The sequence below is a fragment of the Ziziphus jujuba genome, chromosome 4 (genome assembly GCF_031755915.1).
Source record: "Ziziphus jujuba cultivar Dongzao chromosome 4, ASM3175591v1".
Lineage (NCBI taxonomy): Eukaryota > Viridiplantae > Streptophyta > Magnoliopsida > Rosales > Rhamnaceae > Ziziphus > Ziziphus jujuba.
Window position 1 is genome coordinate 9,484,176 of NC_083382.1, and position 20,050 is coordinate 9,504,225.

A 20,050-nucleotide genomic window follows, 5' to 3' on the forward strand; every position below is an offset into this window, starting at 1 on the left:
TTGTCTTTTTTTTTTTTTTTTTGGATGATAATTATCGGATTACTTTTTGTCATCTTAAGAATGTCACGTATTGGTATTTATTATCCCAAATAGCAAGCCTGAAAAAAAAAATAATAATAATAATAATAATGACACCTGTTTAATGGAAAGCATAATGGCATAGTAAATATTAAAAGTTGCCGTATATCTAATTAGATTTTTTACTTTTTAATTATTAATTTAAGTTTAGAGGAAGGATAATTTTAATTTTAAATTATTAATTTAACTTAAGAGAGCTCTTCAAAAGCCTGTATATCAGTATTGACAATCTACAGCATCAGTAGCTGGAGAAATAAATAAATAAATATATATATATATACAGTTCATTTATGGTGCAGACGGTTCTCATGCGAATCACAATATTAGTGACGATTTTTCATAGTATTGGTGACGATAGAATTTCCTTTTATATATATATATATATATTTGACATTATTAGGAAGCACTTGGAGGTGAATCCAAAAGCTAGCTTTAAAAGGGCTACAAAACTAATAAAGACACTTCCTATAATATTTGGGAAACAAAAAAGCTAGAAGCGTAGAAAAATTACCTATTTAGGCAAGCTAGAAGTGATTCCTATCCTATGGAATCAATTTCAGTTGGGCCCTATTCACTTTATTTTTATTCTTTTTGCCTCAATTATTACCATTCACTTTTTAAGAATAAGATGGAATCTTTCCAACCTAAAAAAAGGGGTTGAAATCTGTTAAAAGTAAACACTCGGTTGTGATCAGATTTTGCTGCGGAAAATAAAACTAATAAGCAAGATATGAATCAGTGGACGGGCATTCAACTTGGACAGACGTTTTTTTCTAAATTTGAACTGATTCTATATAGGCTAAACAATGACCGATACAATACAACAACCTTTACAAGAGATATGGCCCTAATTAATTTAGTCTAAACTCTCATTGAGCTCACATTACAAATTGACAAAGATCAAAAAAAAAAAAAAAAAAAAAAAAAAAAAAAACAGCCTAAACTATCTTTTTCTTATTTTACAGATACCAAAAGAGCAGGCTCCTAAGTAATCCTTCCATCAGTACGCCATGAAACACTTCCCTTTCTTTACACAGAAATTGGCTTACATAGATCGTCCCCTTCACCTACAACAGTTGATTCGTTCAAATCAATACTACAACGCCTGTTTTCAAACAAAGAATTTAAAAACCAGCAACAAGAAATATGAATTACCTTAATGAGTTGATGACCTTACCCATGTCTTGATGTATCATCGTGCAGTGCTGCTGTTCTTACGTTGGGGTCATCCTGCCAAGAAGGAAGAAAACCCATTATGAGAAAGTACTAAACGAAAAGATCACAAGGATTTTTAAGAAGCCATAAGAATCTAATATCTGGGAACTGACCCGAATGTTATAAGCGAAACCCGGTGCTCGGAAAAAATCCATCTGTCCCTGCAAACATGACAACCCAATTAATGTTACCATTAGAACTTGATCATGGACTCAAATATATAGTCAGATTCAAAAGGTACCATACCAGCCCATGCATGCTTTGCTGAGTGCCGTAATAGCCATCATGGCTTGGGGCTATTGAGTTCAATTGTCCCTACAATTATGAAATCCATATTTTAAAATTCTATCCATTTCTGATGCAGTATTGCATGTTTATTCATTCTCATCATAAAATGCATGACTTACAAGCCCCTGAATGGTTTGTTGATTTCCATAGTAATTATCACGTGTTGGTGCCATCAAGTTCAATTGTACCTGTTAGAAAGCCAACAAACCATAAAAGTTACCATACAAGTCAAAAAAACCAAACAAAAGACATGCAGATATACACATATATTTACTTCCCTATAATATGATGACATGAACTACAGCTCATCATACCATTCCTTGCACACTCTGTTGTGCACCATAATAGCCATCAAGGGTTACTGTTCTTGAGTTTAATTTGTCCTGCAAAAAATATTCAAATCACATATTAATGACAAAATCTTTAGTGAATGAAGAAGAACTTTCTTAGTATTTAAGGACTTGCATCTTCATGCATACTTTGCCTGAAACAACTGGCAGGTTCCATCCAACAAGTTTGGTTAACCCAAAACATACAAATAAAATAATTTCTATAGTAATGCAAATATTTTTTAATAAATTATAGTAAAAATGTACAGCAAAGAATATAAAATAACTTCTCTTTATAGTTTTCAAAGGCTATCAATAAATAAAACAGGACAAACCATTTGTTGTAAGCTGTCTTGTGCCCCAACCGCCATAACATCTGGTTCAAAGCTCACCTGCAATATAGAAGAAAAATTAATTTTAACAACTCCAAGTAGAACAAATGTTAATCCCCACCAGCTATCATCAACCAACCTTTCTTTTCTTAGTTGGGTTCTTCTTCTTGTTTTGCTTGCCCATACTTTTATTTTGGTTATCTTCTTCAATGCAGAGTAGGCCATGTGGGGTTGAAGTGCTAGCTTCTACAAGACTCTTACTGGAATTATTCACACTCACACAATTTGAAAAAGCTTCATCAAGAGCACGGCATGCAATACTGTAACTCTCTTGAGATATAGATCCTTCTTCAGTCAATTTAATTGCCCGTTGACATAAATCATTGTATCTTTGCACCCTAGATTGCAAGTGATCGGATTCTTCTCCAGTCAAGTGCCTGTTCTTCGCATCCTTAGTCCATCGTTTCAATATATATTGGGATGGGATGGCAGAAAGGCCACAAATTTGGAGAACAATCATTGCATGTCTACAAAGATAACCTTTGTATTCGAACAACCTGCATAAGCAAGAAACTTCTGATTTCATCTCATTCCATAAAACAATGAAGTCTAGATTCCTTTCAAAGTCTTGAACGCGAAAAGTTATGCCTGTCTCATCTTGTCTTTCCCTCTTAGGATGACAGGCAACTGCACCTAAAACCTCAACTTGGAATTTCTTAAACACAGCATGTGTGTACACCCCCGAGACACTTTTCTCCAAAGGCGAAGGAGATTTTAAAGTGGGCTGTTTATTCCATGTATCAGAATCTGCCTTAGCTTCCTCTTCATACCTATCTTGTAGAATTGCTTCATACTGTTTTAGGAACTCTTGCACAGTCGTCTTCTTATGTACATATTTATCAAAGAAGCAGTTTACACTCTCAGATCTCTGTACAGTAGACATCCCAGCCAAAAAAGCATCCCTCATGAATGTAGGGACCCATTGTTTTCGATCTTCATAAAGTAACTGCATCCATTCATCCTCTTTGAGTTCGAATTTTTCCAGAATTTTCCACCACCTTTTTTCAAATTCTTCAATTGTCCATGACCTGTGGATGCATTTTTCAAATTTCGCGATGAAATTTTCATGCCGCTTAATTACATGACCAAGATTCTCAGTAACCTTCCCCATCATATGCCACAAACAAAAATAATGATGAGCACTTGGAAATATATCAGGTATAACGGATTTTATTGCTTTGTCATGGTCGGTTATTATTACTTTTGGAGCTTGTCCACCCATTGCTTTCAGCCATGTCTGCATTAACCACGAAAAAGTTGTAGCACTTTCATCTGATACCAAAGCACATCCAAGCAGCATGAATTGATAGTGTTGATTCACTCCAACAAATAAAGCCAGAGGCATTTTATATTTGTTTCTAATGTAGGTGGTATCAAAAGACACTACATCATTGAAATTGGTGTAGTCATGCCTACTTTTGGCATCAACCCAGAACACATTCTTCAGACGTTGATCTTCACCCAAATCTATAGCATAAAAAAAGTCAGAATTCATATTTTGCATCTGTGTGCAAAAGTCAAGCAAATTCTTCAAATCTCCTGCCTCTAGTGCCAAATTTCTACCTTTATCAAATGGACTTTTCAGGTCATTTTTTAGACCAACAACATTTTTGTATTCAGCAAACTGTCTAGCCATTGCAGCATACATCTTTCTTGTTTGTTCGCTAACAGCTTGGGCTGGTAAAAGTTCATGGTTATGCTCCTTCACAAAATTATGAATAACCCATTTCCCATCCGGCCTTCTCTTCACATGCATGCTAGCCTTGCAATCTGTCTTTGAACATGACCGTCGACCAGTTGCATTTTCAGGATCTTGCTTGTTTTGTCTAGAGCGCGGTCGATTAAAGGATTTGTCATACTCACGCTTGGTCCCATATCTGGAACAAGCAAATTTTGCATCAATAAATTCTCTTGATGTCTTTGACCGCCTGCTATTTTGGATTGCAGTGTTGAATCCCATAGACCGAGCATACTCCTGATAGAAAGAATAAGCTTCCCCATGAGATTCAAATTCCATACCAGAAAGTGGCTCAAGATTCGTATCTTCTTTAAAGACTACAATATCTGTAGTCGGAGAATTCAAATCCCCACCATCTTCAGCACGTACATCATCTACAATATCAACCATATTTCCAGTTTCAATATCCCCATTATGTAGTTTTTCTTCATTATCTAACATGTTATCAATCCCTGTTGGTTCTTCACCTTCTTTATCATGCTCACCAGAAGGTAGCCTAAGATCTATGTCCATGACAAGAAGTGTTTACTTTCAAGTAATGGTTTCTTAAGATACCTGAAAAGTGGACAGGTCAACATGAGCTACTAAACCAAGTAGAACAGTAATATAAAAGTAGCTTTTATCTGATATCTCATGGAATGTTCCACTCTGTCCTCCCACTCAAAAGAATGATAATTTTTCTCCTCTTATAAACACCAAAACAAACACAACAACGCAGTTTTCCAATAAATTCATCAATTCTTAACAAACTTTCCATGCCACCGATAATTAGAACCCAATAGAACCAGTTATCGATAAATAAAATAAAAAGAATTCATGACAATACTTTCTCCCAAGTAGGGATACAACTTTAAGCAGATACTGCACTGAGTGAAAATAGGTGCCGCTAACAATTACAGCAATTTTTATTCCACAATCTAGATTAAACATGTGAACTTGGAAAACCAGAAATATGTTAAATGAAGACACCAACATTGATGATTAACCAAATAATAAAGCTATCAATAAACCAATAATTAATCTCACCTAATGCAGCCGCAGATTAAGAACAATCAAGTACAAGCTCAACCAAACCACGAACGTATAAGAAGAAGCAGAACGTAACTTAAAAAATAATCAGAGAAAATTATGACAAAATAAGTACCAGCCAACATAAAAAAAATTCACAAGATGAGTTCATGATATGAACAAACCCTAATTCATAGTCATTTGAAGCTGTATTTGATTTTTAATATGATATGGCAAAGGAAAAGTGATTGTGGAATAAATTTTACTGCTAGTTCATTTCATTTTAACCCCTAGGGTATATAGTTAAGAATCTAACATCAACTCCACTCCTTTATTTTACCAATTGAGGATAAGGCTAAGTAACACCGAAGTGTTATCAATACCTTTGGACCTTAAGGGTATTAACAAATTTTGACTTGGCTGCTTCTTCTTCTTCTTCTTCTTCTTCTTCTTTTTTTCTCCTATTCTTCTCTCTACAACGAAATACATAAAAGCATAACAACTCATTCTTTTCCTTCCCAATGGACCCCACCTTGATGATGAATTAACACAGAACATAACATTTAGATTTCTACTCATTCCCTTTTCTTCACAAAATTCTCAGCTGCTGAATCAAGGGTCCAGTGAAATATTTTATCCTACGTTACTAAAACTAATGCACCATTAACAATATCAATTTATGAGGGCATGTCATTTCCTTAAGAATCACTGCCAGGTCGTCTGTTAATGAGTCAAAAAAACAAGTCTTTCCAGTCTTTTAAATTGCTAAAAGCAGTACTTAACCACCAAATACTCATAATTCTTGATAAAGCATTAAAATAATGTCCATATAATATAAGCTCACTTCAAGAAATCCTAACTGAATTACAACCAACATGAACAATGCTCACACCAACCAGAGGTCCAAGTCATAAACCATGTTAACGGAAAGGAATTCAATGCCTACCAAGAGGGCAAATTACTTTCAAGAAATAATATATCACCATTGGATCCTTCTCTGTAGAGAGGTAAGAAATCCCCTTCTTTAAGGGATACTCTGCTGCCTCACAGTGGCAATATATTTATTATATTATTTAAAAAATAATATAATTAATTTGGTAGAACACATTACATTTCATTATATTTCTTCTGCTTCTATGTAGGCCACATTACTAAGATGTTGAACAGCTATAACATGAGAAAATCATTTGCCATACAACCTCCATTAAAGTAATGCAACATATTAACCAGAATACATATACTCCACATAACTTCAATCATAATAACAATCTTAAATAATAGAGCAAAAGCAATTGACTGGAATATACTAAACCTCGAAATCTTTATTACAAAATGCAACACGGTTAAAAACACATTGGCATGTATATGCGTTATGGGGTATGCTGACTAGAAAAACATCAATATTACTTCCCAAATAAAAAATACATGCTGTAGATAGAAATAAAAGATGCTTGCATATAAGAAGTTCCTCAACAAAGTCATTTTAGGCCATAACATGACATCTTTCAATAAATATTCCAGGTTCAGCATATAGCTCTCAATTTCTTTTGGAATGATTACAAAAAACACTTGGTACTTTGAGTTGTATCTCAATTTGGTTCCTAGACCCTTTTCAAGTAATTTGACCTTGAACTATGACATATTGTCAAATTTGCCGTTCTGTTAAGTACTCAGTTAGAGTTTGACAAAAGTGACATATAGCACTCACATAAGCAGTGCATACAAACTATCTGTTTAAATTAAACTTTTTCGGAATTAAAATGATTAAAAACATGGACAATAAATGGATATATTTCAATGTCCGTGCATGTGGAACAACCCAAAGAGGGGTCTAGTTACAACACCACCCAAGAGCAGCAATCTAACTGGTTAAGTCACAAGTTATAAGTCAAATTATATATTTGAGTTACTCTCGTACTCTCTCCAAACTTTGTCCCCATTTTTGTACTTTATTTAAAGATCACTTTTTATTGATTGAAAAATTATAGCACAAAATCAGAAACATTGTTAAGCAACTCTAACAAACTTAAAACAACCATGAAGTAAAAGAAACTAAATTTTAACTAGCCAATAAATTCTTAAAACTCATATTATTAGTTTCATATACTGCCGCTGATCAGTTTCACCACACCATCCTATGCATAACTTGGAAACCAACCTAGAGAACAACTCATAACTCATCAAAACGAGTGTTTCCCTTATTGCAGTTGAGGCTTTATAGAAGATCACCACCTCCACTAATATGTATTCAAGGTTCAGAGGGGACATTAAACTTGATTATGCTTATGCAACCAGTCTTACATCTCAAACGATTTTTTGTTCTCTGGCATAGTTGAAAACCAATTATATAATTTATAATCAAGTTACAATGAACTAAAATCTTTTAAAATATATTCATGCAGCAGCACTCTAAATCACACTTGAAACTAGGTAAACCACACCCACAGTCTATTAACTCTAGTTTATTCTGCCACGGGCTTCTTCAATTTTAAAATCATTTGCCCTGCACGGCTTAATTTTTAGGTATAATTCCCAATGGAATGCATTAAAGTGAAAGTCAAGTTGGACTCAGCTAAACTCAGCCTTTTTCCATTGACTTAGCTTAGAAACAATAATTACATATAAATGTGAGCGTACAAAAAATACAAAAATTGCAAAAAATATATATATTCAGTTGCATACATTACCATCCCATTTACCAAGTCATATAAACTCATAATATTGACTAAATTTCACAAAATTGCTTATCACAACCAGAAATAATACATGGGTGTTTCCAGATAAAAATAAAAAAAATGGAGCAACAAATGCAAAAATGATTGAAACCCAATGCAATCACTCCCCATTTCCAATTTCATTCCATTTACTCATTTGAACTTGACTAGAATTAGCTTTCTCCATATACTGAACAAGGAATCTTAATGTTCAAAATCACACACAGAAGATGAATTCTACAACGTGAACAATTTTTAAAAATTGTTTCTTTAAAAACAATCAGGCTCAGTAACAAAGAGAGAGTCACAGAGAGAGAGAGACAGTACCTATCTCTTTCTATTACATACGGAAGAGGAAGAAGAAGAAGAAGGTGGAGAAGATAGCCCTTCGATCTGAGACTGCGAAGATCTCTCACGCGAGGGGTTTGAGCGAGTGGAATTTACGGAGCCCCCTCTTTTTTTTTCCCCATCTTTTTCTTTTTCCCCCAAATTCTTTCCGTTTAGGGTTTTCAAAGACTCTCCAATCTGACTCTCACCTTCCTCACTCGCTGCTCGCTGTCTCTTTTTTTCTCTTTTTTTTTTTTATTTTTATTTTTTTTTAACTCTTATATTCTTCTCCTCATCGCTTACACACGAGACGCGCGTGCCGGCTAGAAGAAGGGTGTTTATGTAATTATGTTTATCGTTGACGAAATTGAGCAATGAGCATGGGAGTAAGAGGCTTTGTAGGTCCCACTTTCGGTCACGTATTTATTAGCAGGCGGCGCGTGTAACGCTAACTGGCCTCCACTTCTCCATGCCGTTGCTTATAATTTCAATTTCCTTTTTTTTTTTCCTTTTTTTTCTTTTTTTTTTTTCTTTTTAGTTTTGATTTTTTATTTTCTTTCAACGTTGAAGCTTGTAACACTTGGCATTATCTAGTATAGTGAGTAGATGTCACGCGGTTATCTAGATTGTGTGGGCCACGTTTCTGCCGTATAAATAAACATTTTTTTCATATTAATTAATCACATTTTTATTTTTATTTTTACTTTTTTTTTTAAGGTTTTTCTATATTTTAATAGATAAATTGAATAACAAAAATATTCACATGCATACATTTTCATATTTAAAAAATATTATATAACTAGATCTATTTTAAGAAAAAAGAGATACAATGACAACAAAATTTTGATTTTGTTTGTTTCAAGTATGAAAAATAATATATACTTAAAATAATAGGGCTAAACTATAGTATAAAACACTTACAATTGAAAAACACTAACTATTAGTTTCTTTTATATATATATATATATATATATATATAATGATTTGTTAACTTTGGTATAGCTTAAACACCGACTGAATATTGAATTTGTCAAATAGCAATTGAAAATGAATTATGATTCCAAACTAATAAGGTTATGATGTTCAGCAGAATGTTTTGGATTCAAGTAACTCAATGATAATAAAAAATAAAGAAAACAAAATCAAATTGGAAGCATGAAAAATATGCAATCCGAGACAATTAGAGGCTTAAATGCTAACTTCGTAATTATAATAATTTTGAGATGGATATTTGAGGTTTATATTGAGTTTTGAATTATATATAATGTTTAACTTAGTCTATAAGGTGCTTGTAGTTGTTATGAACAACATCTATATGTGAAATTTGGATTATTAGAGATACAAAGAAACTAAGATCCTACGGAATTGGTTGACAAGTATGATGATTTGGTTTATTAGTTACTTTTTAAATCTTTTTAGTAAAAGTGACTTTTTTTTATTTGATGTATTTGAGTGTTTGACATGGAAAATAATATTTTCGTCATTTAGCTGTTTTGAAAAATATACTAAAAATGTCTTAAACATACTCAACTAGGAAATATAAAGTGTGAACAAAAAATTATAAAAATAAGAAACTAGGAAATTTAAAGTTGGTCCAAATTTTGACTATTGAATGCTGAAATCTAATCCTTCACCAATATATCCTCTTTTAAAACCATTCAAACTTACCCAACATGTTTAAGCATACCGTTAATTGAAATATTAAAATATCTAAGAACTGTCTTATGTAATGGATATTAGAATCATAAATCTTGTGAGTTTATAAATTGATTTAAGGATTTGAAGTTTGAGTGGAAAATAATTATAAAACAAAAAAAAAAAAGGAATATGAAGTTTGAGTTAACTACATTCTTTTATTAGTAAATTATGTTGGATGTTCATTAGTTTTGATATATATATATATATATATACACACACAAAAAAAAAAATAAAACTCATTGCACTAAAGGTTTGTTCTTCTTTTTTATTTTATTTTAAATTAACGATAAGAAATTTGAATTTGAATCATTATTAAAGAAAATAATAGATAGTTATTGTTACGATAAATATTATAATGATTTTGATGAAAATTTTTGAGAAAAGAAAGGAAAAATATTTGGGTTGTAAAACATATTATTTTAGTGAATGAACGCATGACCATAACATATTTATTTTATAAAGTTGCTAAATATTATTTTGTATTTTTTTTTTGGTCACAAAAAAAAATGTTATAAATAAATGATATTGATATTTCAAATGTAATTAATGTTTAAAATAATAGACTAAAGATAAACTAATATTCCAACTTAGAAAAATAGTTTTATTTGGCTGATCTTGCCTCCAATCTATTACCTTAATCAATTCTCTTGGAATAAAAACATTTCAACATAATATAAAAATTCTCAAATATCATCTAGCAATATAGCAGGATCCATGGTAAATAGGCATTTTTGGAAACAACAATATTAGAATTATCCAAATATTTATCAAATGCTATGATAGAAAAATAACAATATTTAATTAATATATTTTTAATTTATTTATCTATTTAATAATTTTTTTTATATTTAAGTTATACGAATATATCAATTAATAATATTTAGTAAATAAATTTGATGAACATTTTGATACATATAATATTATTATTTTTTAAATAATACTATTTATAAACTCATTTGAAACACATTAAAAAATAACATTTTTTTATCCTTACAGAAGTCTTTAGCCACAAAACTCAACTTTTCTTCCTTAAAACAATCACTATAAGAACTATCTACATTTATTTTAATTAATATAAAATACGATGATTCGTATATATAATCTCATAGGTATAAAGCAGGATTAGATAAAACTATTAATTAGAATAAAATTATGAAATTGTAGCAAACAATTTAAACTAACAATCTGAACTCATGATCTTATAGGCACAAGAAAAGATGTTGATTCCAAATGAGTTCAAATTAACAATTAGATAAAACATAGTAGTTGGGTGAAATGACATGCAAATTAAATCATATAGGAGAAAAGGTTAAAACTCTTAACAAAGCATTTGCCTATAATCACCCCTTGAAAAGTATTTTGAATTTATAATTTCATAAGTATAAATATGAAAAGCATGTCAATTAAATTAACTTCATTTAGTATTTTCTATTTTTTTTATATTATATTACATTATTCTTCATAAAAATTATTAAGCTAAAACAAGTAATTTTAATGTACATAAACAATCAATAAATTACATTTCCATTGTTTATTTGACATATCCCTACAAACATTAATGTCCATATTATTTCCGTTTCTTTTAAATTCCCATATTATTTTAAGCTGTGTCACCCGCTCTACAATCACCATCATCATTATTATTTTTATTATTATAAATATTATATTTTAATTTTTATAACAATAAAATATTAAATAAAAAAATAAAAACCGTTAGGTTAAGAGTTAAGACAGCCTGCGCGCGTAGGGAGGAAAAATAATATATAATAAAGTTGTTGGAAAAGCCAGGGAGGCAAGGCAATAGACCCAAAAAAAACAAATAAAATAAAATAGAATAATAAATAAATATTCCGAAAGCGACCCATTTTATAAAAAACAAAAAAGAAAAAAAGTTCCAAATAATAATAATAATAATAAAAACTTTAAATAGCGCGCTGCGCGCACCTTCTGTCTTTGTTTTTTTTTTTTTTTTTTTTTTTTTTTTGGTCACACCGAAAAGAAGCAAAAACACACCTAATGCGCACACTTTCAGATTCTCAGACTCAGTCACTCACAGCTTCTGCCAATCCTGGTTTTTATTTTTTATTTATTTTTATTTTGCTTCTTCTATAATTCTTTTGGAGTACTGGACCAGTTCAACTTCACAACTCTTCCACAGCCGTCATAGGTCCACACCGGCCTTTCGTTAACCCAATAAATATAAATAGAAATATATTTACATAAATTGGTATAAGTATTTATTGAATTTTATTATTATTTGTAGAAAGTTGAAAATAACAGGAACCATTGAAATAATTATCTCTTCCTTTATTCTTCTTTTTGGTTCCCTTAAAATTTATTATTATTATTATTATTATTATTTTTTAAATTTATTTTGGCATTTGGGTTTTAGAGAAAGAGAGATGAGGAGGCCTTGCTTTTTCCACCTTTGTTTCACTCGGTCACTGTGAAAACTGACACAAACTCTCTCTCTCTCTCTCTATATATGTATATATATTGCGGTTTCTCTTCCTTGGAGGTTGTGTTAGGGTTTTTGGGTTTTTCTGGGTGGTGGGATTTTTTGCTCTGAATTTAGTCAGTTATGGTTCGGAAGCATGGATGGCAACTACCTGCACATACCTTTCAGGTATGATTTTTTTGGGGACTTTGAGCTCATTTTCTTCTGAAAAGCATGAATTTAAGGTTTGCTTTTAACCAATTCATTTCCTCTGAGTAGGTTTTTCTGTGGAATGCTTCAAGTAGAATTTGATCCATGGTTTGTTTTGAATTTTTCCATTTTTGTGCGTTTGGAGCTCAATTAACTGTGAAAGTTTGGTTTTGTTTTTTGTTTTTTTGTTTTTTTGTTTTTTTTGGTTAAGCATAGCTGTTATAGTTTCTAATTATCTCCTTTTTTTTTTCTTTTTTTTTTTCTTTCTTTTTTCTTTTGGTTACACTCTATTTGGTTGTCGAAAGTGAAAGCAGGAAAAATTTCTACAATGTCCACTTCTATGTTTGTTTAACCAATTTTTTGAACATTCAGTGTTTTTCTGTTTTTATTTTTTATTATTGTTTTTCTTTTATCCTATAGGTAGGGTCAGAATTGCTGGTTGTTCAGTTCTCTCAGCCTGTTTTAATCTTGAACTGTTCGTTGTACATTTCTGTCTTGTTCTTCTGAATGATGTTCACTTCTAGAAGAATACTGCAAAGTCTTTAATCTACAAAATATATGAACCATTTGTAAATACTGTTCACCATATCTGTAATGCTTGTCAATTTAGATAGGAGCAACCAGCATGCTACATCTTCCAATTTATCTTAGACTTCTTTTATAAATATGTTTTTCTTTTTGGTTTGGTTGAATATATACACCAGTGAAATTTATAATTTGGTGACTGCATCACATGTATGGATCGGGCATGTAAAGAATCATTCTTGATCAATCATCCTTGCTGCGAGTATTTTGGGCTCTTGGTTGACATTCAAAAAGTATATATAACATATATTTTGAAATTTCAGATTTTGCAATTCCATATCGAAATTATCTCCTAAGGTGGCATTTTGTTGACTGTGGAATATTTGATCATATGTGCAATCTAGATATATTCGTGAATTTTCTTAGTTATTGTATAATTAATTATAATCTAAAATTTGGCTTTCATTTGCATAGGTTGTTGCAATTACTGTCTTCTGTTTGTTAGTGGTCGCATTTTATGCTTTCTTTGCTCCTTTCCTTGGAGGCCGAATCTGGGAGTATGTTCTGATTGGAAGTTATTCTCCTGTGGTACGTCTATTCATATATATCCGTCTATACATTTTCACTGCATATGTTGGTTTAACACTTGGAATGCAAAAATAAGGCATATGTTCAATGTCTTCCCTAATTTTTGTCCTGTGATTGCAGGCACTCCTTGTTTTCTTCCTTTATGTTAGGTGTACTGCTATAAACCCTGCTGATCCTGGCATTATGTCTAAATTTGATAGTAGAGTAACAAATAAACATGACACTAATCATGGACTATCAGCAAAAGACTTGCCTAGAAAATTTGATGGAATCACCAATGGCCATTCATCCCCGTCATCAGCTTCCAGAAGTTCTATAGCGGGAGCTAATTCTAGTAGGAAAGGTTCATTGGGAGAAGTTGGGGGTTTAGATATTCCAGTTGAGACCATAAGAAGAAAGTCTTCTTGTAGTTTTGGAGGAATCTTCTGTGCAATGTTTGTACATGAAGATTGCCGTAAACAGGATGAGGCAGCTGAGCAGCAGTTCAATGGTGATGCTTTGTTCTGTACATTATGCAATGCTGAGGTATTACATTATGTCAAGTTTGATGTCTATTACTTAAGTCATTCTGGGTGTATTTGGTTCCCAATCCAAAATTAGTTATCATGTCATGTATAATAAAAAAATCTTAGATTCTTTGGGATTTGGAGTCTAAATTTTAATATTGTACCAGATTCTTATTGAACACTTGATTAAAATGTTGGAAAGAACTAGAATTTTAGAACTCAAAATAAATTGTAGATATGCTAATTTGGTTGGGCGATGGATCAGTTGTCCTTTATTTTAATTTCATCTTTACCTTTAGGTAGTTTTTAGGAACTATTTACTTTCAAACTAACATCCTTTATTGTGAATAGATATTTGGTTCAAAATAATTCTTTTATATCGTTATGTATATGTTCCCTGATACTGAGTTTCTGTTTCACTCTTCTCAGTAGGTACTATTTTTCCTGGGTTAGCCCATCTTTCTTCTTGATAATTTAACAGTGCTTTCATTGCTTAACTCGTTCCCGGATTCTGAAGTGGTGGTTCTTTAGTTTTACAGGTTCAAATTGTCATATCAGCGCTGATCTTTTCAAATCTTTTGCAAGCTAATTGCTAACAAGGCTCTCTATCCAATAATCTACAAAATGTATTCTGTATTGCTGTGCTCCTTTCAAAGATACATCCCTTTCCTAGTTTCTGGTCTGCAATAACTGTGGCATCATACATAGCAAAATGTAACAATAGGCCATTTCTTAGAAAGTTGGTCATATGATTAGAGTATTAGAGTATATAGATAGCTTCATGATTCTTTTAACTTGTTAGAATGAATGCTTTTCATGTTGCAGGTTCGCAGGTTCAGTAAACATTGTAGAAGTTGTGATAAATGTGTGGATGGTTTTGATCACCATTGCCGGGTATATCTTTCTGTTGCTTTGAGTGCTCTTTAAGAGCACAATCTGTTGAGTTATCCAGCAACTTGTTTTGTAGTTTTTGTATGTTGATGATAATATACATATATATATATATATATATATATATATTCTTAACTTGGAAAGTAATCTTGTTGAATATTGCATGGCTGCAGTGGCTGAACAATTGTGTGGGGTACAAAAATTATGTATCCTTTATCTGTCTCATGGCCATTAGTCTCCTTTGGGTATGTATTTCAGTCCATTAGTTTTCTGAACTGTAAATCTTTTGATTACTGATGATGCTTCTTGTTTCTCTCCTCCTGTCTGTTAGCTTGTTATTGAAGCTGGAGTTGGTATTTCAGTCTTAGTACGTTGCTTTGTCAATAAGAAAAGCATGGAGGCTGAAATTATTGATAGACTTGGAAATGGTTTCACTCGTCCTCCATTTGCTACTGTTGTGGTACATATTCTTTGGGTGTCCACTTTTCAAGACTGATTTCAAATGTATTCTTCTGCTAAGTTTGGGTTCATTTTCTGTAGGCTGTATGCACTGCAGTTTCCATGCTTGCTTGTGTACCTTTAGGGGAACTTTTCTTTTTCCACATGATACTGATACGGAAGGTCAGTTGCCAAGAAACTCTGGAAGTAATTTCAATTTCCACAGCATTATGTTAGTCAAAGGGCGGTTATAGGGAATGATCTTATGCCTTAGAACTAATAATCATGCTACCATTCTGACGATGGAAATGATAATCAGATAGGAAAACATGAGGTTATCAGAATGCTAGAGGCATTTTAACTTGTAAAATATATGTAACTCATATTGTTTCCTTTTCTTATCTTAAAATAGGGTATTACAACATATGAATATGTTGTGGCAATGAGAGCCATGAGTGAGGCTCCTGCAGGAGCAGCTTTGGATGAGGAACTACCAAATATTTTGTACTCTCCTTCAGGGTCTGCCACAACAGGCTTGAGTGGTGGAAGTTCTCTGGGTTTGCAGTACAAGGGGGCATGGTGTACCCCTCCTCGAGTGTTTGTAGATTATCAGGTAATTTATTGCATCTTTAACTCTTGATATCTATATATTATTTTAAGTAAAGCCTAAACCAATCGATGGTGTAGGCTCCAAGCTTAAAATTTTTCTTACCTGCATTTTACAATATACTATACCTTGAATACAGGCTAAATGATTATTTTCATTGTACATGTGTTGAACAGTTTTGATTATTTGGTCCTATAGAAATCTTCTAACGTCATATTAGCAAGTGGTTTCATGATAGTGTATGTCTTTGCTCTTACTTGATACACCTTAAATTTGATTAATTTTCCTTGGTTCACCATCCTATCTATTGCTTTTTTAACAAATTTTATATGTACCACATAAACACTGAGTTAGTGAACTTCAATGTATATGTTTGTCCATAGTTGTATGTCTGACACAGCTTCGAGTTTTCTTTTTGACTTGTAAGTTTCACAATATGTCTTGGATTGGTTTTAGGATTCTCAGTTGTTCTTCTATCATTCTGAAAGACCGAAGACCATGAGTTTTGAATGCCTGTTCTTCATTCTTGATATGTTTAAAACATTTCAACTGGTCTATGACATGTTTTGATATATTTATATTGTGCAAAGTTAGATAATAATTCAAATAAATAATAGGACTTTGAACCGTTATATCAGTGTACTAATTCAAAGCAACTTTGAAGTCCTATCTTTCTGTATAAGAATGATGGTTATTATTTGTTTCAATTTTGTACTGATGTATTGAAACCATCCATTTTTATGTTGTCCTTTTTGCACTATCTATTCCCTTTATATTTTATAAGCATGGTGATGCATTTGAAAATGGGTGCATGAATGGTCCCTCCCATATCTATGCTTATGGTATTTGTTTTAATTTGATTTTGCTTATATTTTCTCTGGAAGATGGGAAAGCTATAGCTGTATTGATAATTGTTGAAGCATAAGCCAATTGATGGGAAGTTGTTTTAAACATGGTGTAATAGGATGAAGTTGTGCCCCATTTGGAGCCAGGAATGGTCCCATCAACTGTTGATCCTGATGCGACTGAAAATGCAGAAAGAGGGCAAAAGTTATCCAAAAGGGCTGTTCGTATTAGTGCTTGGAAGCTTGCAAAGTTGGATTCCAGTGAGGCCGTGAGAGCAGCAGCCAAAGCCAGGGCATCATCTTCTGTTCTGCGGCCACTAGATAATCGACGGATGCCCGATACCGAATATAGCTCCAGTGGCAACATGAGTGTCAGAAGTAGTGTAAGCACTGATGCAGGAGCAAATAAAGAGATCAAGAATGAACTGAGGTTATCTCCATTGAGAAATTCGTTTGCTCCAAGTCAAGGTAGTAGGGATGAATACGAAACTGGGACACAGAGCATGAGCAGCTTTAGCAGTCCTAGTCATGTTCATGAAGCAGTCACACTTAGCCCTCTACCACAGGGTTCTGGTTTGGGTCGATTCAGTATGGCTCCTTCAGTCCCCAACATTGTTCCAGATCGCCCATTAACTTCTAAGGCAACTTTCCCTAATGTTAATGTTAACCATCCGGTGTTGCAACCTGTGGGATTTGATGAAAAGATAATGCAAAGGGCTAGTAGTACTGATCCATTATTGCTTTCAGCTCCAGCTACCTCTCTTCTCAGAGATGTCAGAAGGACATCTGTCGTTTGGGACCAAGAAGCTGGAAGATATGTCTCAGTTCCTGTATCAGCTTCAGAAGCTCAGACCAGATCATCCATGCAAACAGGACTCCCAAATCCTAACGCAGAAACAAGCAGTTACAGCAGAAAGCCAGCTGTTCCACCACAAGAATCTTCATCTTCTGCGGTGAAAGTTCCTGTACAAGGAGAGAAACTGATGTACACTGGAGACTCCATATTCTTTGGCGGTCCACTTTTGAGTGTCCCTGTTAGGGATGGTCTGAAAAATGAAAGGGGTTTGGGTTCAAGAGAGGGGCAAGAGAGGGTGACACTGAACTTGCCTCGGGAATCTAGATTCAAACGAGACTCTGTCTCAAACCAGCTTCCTGTGTTTGTTCCAGGGGGTTTTCAGCATAACCCACTATCTGGATCAGGTTTAAGATAGTTCTAATCCTATGATTTGAAGTTCTAACGGAACATTTGTACAATTGCTCCTCCTATCTGCACGTCGATTAAGAGGAGGGTAATGGAAGTTTAAGACCTTAATGGAGCTCCTCTTTGGTTCCTGCAACCTGGCTGTTTGTAACTGTTGGAAAACACAACTTTCACACGGTTCATGCAGTTCCTCTTGAATGAATTTCTGATTTAACACTGCGGCTTTAGGTGAGCTTTGTAAATGAGATCAGCTCAAGAATTCTTTATCAAGCTCTTGGAATAGTGTAGCTAAGGATTTGGCCTCGTAATCATGAGTTTGAAGATTTTAGGATCCAAGTTTGTATCCGTTGTTTTAGAGTTGAATCCTGTGGATATGATTTTATTTTATTTTTTTAAAATCTATTTTAGTCAAAATTTGATTCAAACCAAATTCTGCTCTATTATTTATAAATATGTGGAAACGAAAAATCGATGGGAATGAAGGCCATAACACTTTGTAAAACTGTCCAAAAAAACAAAAAAGTTAATTATGCTCTACTACCCTCTTACTTAGGGAATGTGACAATTATGGCCCTCATTTTTTAAACTCGTTACATGGAGCTCTTCATTTTAGATTTGTTACAAATTGGACCATATTTGATTTTTAACTAACCTTTATTCTATTGAACACAGATATCAAAATGCAAATTTTTTTTAATAAAAAAATTAGTGTTGAAATGCAAAATTTCTAAAGTATATTAAATGTATTTGGCCTAATTTATCGAACATTAAAGGCTTAATGCAGTGAATTTCAAAACTAAAAATCGAAATTGCAACATTCTCAAACTAAAAGTAGCCAAATCCAATTTACTTAGAAAAGACAAATAGATATGAACAACAATTTATCCTTGAACTACTACTTTCTCTGAACTACTGATTTTCAGTTAAAGAACTCTAATTGACACCAGACGTTTGAATAAGCAACAGGAATTGGGACCAAAGGGGTCGAAGTGTAAAATACCTAAAAGTTCAATGACAAATTGTTATTTATTCTTCTTATGGACTAAATTTCTTGCTTAAATCATCATATCAGGAGAAAATGATGTATTCTACGAACCCTTTACCTTTAAATATTCTTATCAATTAAATGGAATTTCCAGGTAAGAATAAAATAACAAGACGGATTTGACAGTAAAATAATAATTCATAATGTGGAAATATGTCAACACATTTATTTTTCAATTATCCTATCATAATGTGGATTGTGGAGATGTTCATTGCAAAAATACAATTTATTTAATTTCACCCCAAAAAAAAAAAACAATTTATTTAAAGAGATATCTAACAACACCAAAAGGTATATTATTATTATTATTATTTTTTTGAATGAATTATTATTATTATTATTATTATTATTTTGAGATAATAATATAAGAATTAAATATGATGAAGTAAATACCAAAAACGCATAAAGTCAGTTACGCAATTAATAACCGCGGAATTTGTTCTTTGGCACGTATTGTTTATTTGTGCAAAATGGTCATTTCGTAGAAACACTGGTGACGTGGAGATAAGTTTTCTTTTTTATCACACGTGGAGATAAGGTTGATGAGAATATTTTGGTAATTTAAAGAATCTTTGATGGCAAGTTGCTTATTTATTTGTCCCATTATTAAGGATAATATTTATTTATATCAATAAGATAGTATGAGGAATTTTCTTTTAACAGCAATTACTTGCTCTAATAATTAATTTTAAAGCAACTTTTTTTTTTAATTAATTATTTTTTTATTCTCGCATGATAAATCTGTTGGTTTACCTTTTGTAAACGCCGGGCATATTTTAATTGTGTTTTTTCTTCTTAAAAAAAAATGGCACAGAAAAAAAAAATGACGGTCCATGATCTTTTTCGTGACAAAATTAAAATTAAGTTGTTTGAACATTTAATATTATTAAAAAAAAAACAATTTGTTTTTTGAGTTTTTTTAAAAAACCAATTGATAATATAATTTTTTTTTTTAAGATTATGAATGAAT

At 32.3% G+C, this 20,050-nt stretch overlaps 2 protein-coding genes across 3 annotated transcripts; one reads left to right on the top strand and one right to left on the bottom strand.

Annotated features, from left to right (window-relative positions):
- Positions 1-954: 954 nt before the first annotated feature.
- Positions 955-8,358, bottom strand: LOC107416870 (protein FAR-RED ELONGATED HYPOCOTYL 3). The gene is made up of 9 exons (XM_016025421.4): positions 8,090-8,358; positions 2,382-4,595; positions 2,246-2,302; positions 1,896-1,964; positions 1,701-1,769; positions 1,540-1,608; positions 1,407-1,454; positions 1,234-1,308; positions 955-1,145 (listed from the first exon to the last, which is right to left on the bottom strand). Exons 2-8 carry the CDS (start codon positions 4,551-4,553, stop codon positions 1,252-1,254), a joined length of 2,541 nt encoding a protein of 846 aa, XP_015880907.1. The 5' UTR covers positions 4,554-4,595; positions 8,090-8,358; the 3' UTR covers positions 955-1,145; positions 1,234-1,251.
- Positions 8,359-11,785: 3,427 nt separating this feature from the next.
- LOC107416868 (probable protein S-acyltransferase 19) lies at positions 11,786-18,449 on the top strand. Of its 2 annotated transcripts, none has more exons than XM_016025419.4 (9): positions 11,786-12,469; positions 13,434-13,547; positions 13,668-14,072; positions 14,879-14,947; positions 15,118-15,189; positions 15,276-15,404; positions 15,485-15,565; positions 15,795-15,995; positions 16,954-18,449. In XM_016025419.4, the coding sequence occupies exons 1-9, from the start codon at positions 12,386-12,388 to the stop codon at positions 18,043-18,045; spliced, it is 2,247 nt and encodes a 748-aa protein (XP_015880905.3). In that variant the 5' UTR covers positions 11,786-12,385; the 3' UTR covers positions 18,046-18,449. The 2 variants fall into 2 exon arrangements, with proteins under 2 accessions (XP_015880905.3, XP_015880906.2); XM_016025420.4 differs by having other exon boundaries at positions 11,787-12,413.
- Positions 18,450-20,050: the final 1,601 nt, after the last annotated feature.

Coding starts and splice junctions, on each gene's coding strand:
- LOC107416868 (XM_016025419.4), top strand. CDS start 12,386: ATGGCAACTACCTGCACATACCTTTCAGGTATGATTTTTTTGGGGACT. Junction 12,470..13,433: donor CTGAAAAGCATGAATTTAAG/GTTTGCTTTTAA, acceptor TCATTTGCATAG/GTTGTTGCAATTACTGTCTT. Junction 15,405..15,484: donor CTCCATTTGCTACTGTTGTG/GTACATATTCTT, acceptor CATTTTCTGTAG/GCTGTATGCACTGCAGTTTC.
- LOC107416870 (XM_016025421.4), bottom strand. CDS start 4,553: ATGGACATAGATCTTAGGCTACCTTCTGGTGAGCATGATAAAGAAGGT. Junction 1,609..1,700: donor AACAAACCATTCAGGGGCTT/GTAAGTCATGCA, acceptor TCATAATTGTAG/GGACAATTGAACTCAATAGC. Junction 1,455..1,539: donor AGCAAAGCATGCATGGGCTG/GTATGGTACCTT, acceptor TCATGTTTGCAG/GGACAGATGGATTTTTTCCG.